The 3,988-nt window shown below is 28.6% G+C and overlaps 1 protein-coding gene across 1 annotated transcript in view; it reads right to left on the bottom strand.

The window, feature by feature from the left end:
- Positions 1–30: 30 nt before the first annotated feature.
- The window catches only part of LOC106685339 (minor histocompatibility antigen H13), a gene marked incomplete in the record, with an annotated part of 28,130 nt that continues 24,172 nt past the window's right edge, over positions 31–3,988 (bottom strand). Inside the window, 4 exon segments of the mRNA XM_067044656.1 lie at positions 31–268; positions 348–536; positions 2,637–2,757; positions 3,506–3,689. Coding sequence (XP_066900757.1) covers positions 139–268; positions 348–536; positions 2,637–2,757; positions 3,506–3,689 — 624 coding nt within the window.

The following is a 3,988-nucleotide window of genomic DNA, read 5'->3' as shown; positions in this document are numbered from 1 at the left end:
ATATATATAATCAAAAGGCTGAAGCTTGGAACAGAAGAGGAGCATATTGTCTTTAAAAAATTTGAAAAATAAAAACTACCAAAAAGGTTATATAAAGAGAAGAAATCAAAGTTTCAAACAGATTTATGCCCAGATTATTTATTTTATCTTCTTAGATTTAGGAGAAACCTTTGATGTTGTAGAAAAATTTGATGCAGATTTATCCTTTTGATTGCTGTTTTTTTTTGTTTCTTTTCCATCATTTTTATCACTTGGATGATCCTCATATCTTAAAAAGAAAAGTTCATATAATCAATAACAATATCAATATATTTAAGTTAATTACATGTATTAAATAAAATACTTACTTGAATAGAGCAGAAATATCACCTTTCAGAAGCGCTATGGCTAAAGGTGTTCCTAAGCATGCAGGTACTAAGTACAACAATGCTGGCTGAGCATGTTTATATTGGTGCATAACAAAAATGGTTGCTAATAGTCCAAGAAAATATGCAACAAATGATGCATAAAAGTAAAGTTTTGTATTTCTTTTGAGACTAAAAACATAAAATCACAGAAATAGATATTTTCTGAATCAAATGAAAAACAAAATTATTTGATACACACATAATAATAATAATAAAAAGTATTCTAAGTATTCTAAATAAATAAATTATGGTTAAATTAGCAACATAACAGCTGAAGTGAAAAATAAACTTGTGAATGAAATGGTATTCACCAAAGGAGTTTGACTAAAAAAGAAAAAAATCTTTAACTAATTGACTGTTTCATCATGCTTCCTTTCAGAGAAAGAAAAACTATCAAGACAACAATAGAAAATTAGCAAAAAAAATTAATGTATATACCTAACCTACTCTTGGAAAACTCAGAATTAGAGCAGGCAATAGCATTAATATTTCTATACAAAAATTTCAAAGACAAAATTTAACCCTTTACAAATAAATAAAATGTAATACCTTATATGAATCAAATTCCAATACTTTTCATCTCCAAAGCAACCCATTTTAATTTAAGAGCAAATAATTAAAAAGATTTTTAATAATACCTATTATATATTTGGATTTTTTTTTTTCATTTTGTCTATGTGACATTGTTCATTAGTCTTGATTATTCAATATCAAATATTCCTTGTAAATTTGTGTTGCAGTTCAATATTATTACTATAACAGATTTAGACTATATAGTATGATTTGTTAGGTAATCAAGGCAATTGAATAAGAATTTATTTGATCAAATTTACACCTAACATTGTCGATTCCATTAAATGATGGAATATTATAATATCACATGCATACTATTAAAAATTGAGCAATCTTCTGATGCCAGTGCAATTTTATAATCATTAACATCCCAATTTTATAATACAGGGTCTTTCAAAAAGAATGAACCATTTTCATTAGGCTAAACATCCATGATAGAAAGTAATGTATTTGCCCGAATATAAGGGGATATTTTTCAAGAAAATTTAATCGAAAATAGACACTTGCCTAGTAATCGGGGTCGCCGGTTATTCAGGATATTACCACGAATAGTGTGGACCAAGCATGAAATGGTGTCGAATGTTGGCACTTTATTTTCTAAAGACCTAAAGGTGTTACCATCAAAGTTAATAAAAATAAATCTCAGACATTCAGTACCCTTTGATGCACACCTAGTGCAACATATCATGGGATTCCACCTTTAAAAAACATTGTAATGAGTGATATTTTTATTCTTGATATTCACCATTCTTAACTGAGTGTTGGTATTGAAATATGTGGAACAATGAAAAACCAAATCGATAAAAATATTATAAGAAGTTATGTATCAAATCAAATAAATACAATAATTCCATTAATGTAATCCAATTTAAAAATCAAAATCTGAACATATTTTTCTACATATATATTATAAAATACTAATTATTAATAACATTTTTAGGGAGTAAATTTTGCATAAAACCATAGTCACCTTATAATCAGACAAATACAGTAGTACAAAAAAGCAACGAACTCACATGTATCCTACTGATATATGTGTGAAATTGAAATTGAATCAACCACATCCATATCAAAAAGGTACAAGAATTCTTTTAACTTTGTTACAGTGTGTAACAGATCAGCTGAGTTAAACACACTTGTTGGGTGAGTTTTAAGGTCATCAGTATAGTGGGTAATGTAATGGTGGAACATTGCTCCAATAACTCTCCAAAGGAAGGAATCGCAAAAAGTGGCACTGTTGCGACCACTCCACCTCTGAGACTTGAGTTTCATTCAAAAATGCTCTCACTGGCAAGGTCTTATGTATGGCGTGATGCCCCATTTGCAAAAAAAACTAAGTAACATGAGTGCATTTGCACCAAAGGGCAAACCTGGTTCCTATGGAGGAAGGGGACACAACAGAGTGCTCCACCAGCAACTAATGAAACATAGAAATGTGCTCTTTGTAATGCAACCCACTAACTAAATTAATTGTACTCTGCGAAATTAAGCTTAGACATCGGTACATTCTTTGGGAAAGAATCCTTAAATTTAGTTTATTCTTTCCATATTCAAGTAACTTTCATTGGCCTAAATTTCACAAAAATGGAAAGAATCAATTAAACCAGTAACTGTAATTAACTCTAATAAAATAGAAAACATACTTTAAAAAAGTACCTGTTATCAAATCGTAACAAAAGAGCAATAAAAATTCCAGGTATAACAATATCACCCAATCCAAGCATTGCAAAATTATTAGCCTTTAGTCCTTGTTCTAGAAGGTCTTGAGGAAATACCACTACAAAAAAAAAAGTCGAAAGAAAAAATTAGTTTAAAAATATTCTTTTAATCTAACCAGATATACATATTTCAATAAATGATTTAAAAAAAATATGTCTCAATTTAACAGATCATTAAACAACAGATTATACTACAAATAAACAAAATCAGGGACAACAAATTAATATGAAATAAAAATATTGTTTGGGCTTACAAGTTAACAGTATAAAAAGAATACAGGGTGTCGGGGGGAAAGTCTCTTTTGTACAAAGATTCCCACTCTTGACCCAAACTAACTGTTAAGTAAACAAGATTTAAACTGGGTTTATTTGGCATAGCAAAACGGTCACTGGGTCATCTTGTTCCCTTCAACAGTGTTTATAGGACTGAATTCAATTGAAATTAAACAGTCAGAAGATAACAACAAAATTAGGAGACAGCAAATCGAACAGGAAACAAGAGACTTCTTAAATACTCAAGATGAAATTATTTATTCTATGAGGTCAAAAATATAACTTTTCTCTAGAGCATAGAATGGAAATCATGTTTAAGTATAATCTTTAGCTGAACATGAGATAAATTATAGAATTAAAAACTGTATGTCCCAGTATATGAATAATAAAAAATTAAGCAGTAATGTAACATTCTAATGTTTATAACGATAGATTATTCTATTATACTAACTTAAGATTTGATCAAAACCAAAGTATTTACTATTTTATAAAACTTGTATTGCTTTTAATACGGTATAATTCAGGTATACTTACATTTGATTGGTGCTTCAAATGATTTTGCGACTGTCACCATAACATTAGTTCCAAATACCCAAAAAATATCATAAAAAAACAGGCCACATAATAATATACAACCTGTGACAACATTATTTAACTGTAGAAGTTCAACTCCACTAATTGCAAAGGAAATTCCAAAAAGGTTATTCACAATCCAATGCTAAAAAACAAGAAAAAGCAATATAATAATTTAAAATTAAACATTAAGTGTCATATAGATGAATAGTAGATTTTACTATGAGGTTACTTATTAGGAAACATCATTTAAAGGAACAGAAAGTAAAATTGCACAAACCCAATACATTAATTAAACTAATATATTTATTATGAATGTCTACGATCAACTTATTATGGTTTTAATACTCCACTTAAAAATTATACACCAAATATTGTTCTATACTTTTATTTTCATAAGCATCATATTGTACACACACACACACACACACACACACACACACA

The sequence above is a fragment of the Halyomorpha halys genome, unplaced genomic scaffold (assembly GCF_000696795.3).
Source record: "Halyomorpha halys isolate HHAL.00 unplaced genomic scaffold, Hhal_1.1 Scaffold682.1, whole genome shotgun sequence".
Lineage (NCBI taxonomy): Eukaryota > Metazoa > Arthropoda > Insecta > Hemiptera > Pentatomidae > Halyomorpha > Halyomorpha halys.
Note: the sequence above shows the minus strand (reverse complement) of the source record. Positions and strands in the feature narration are given on the sequence as shown.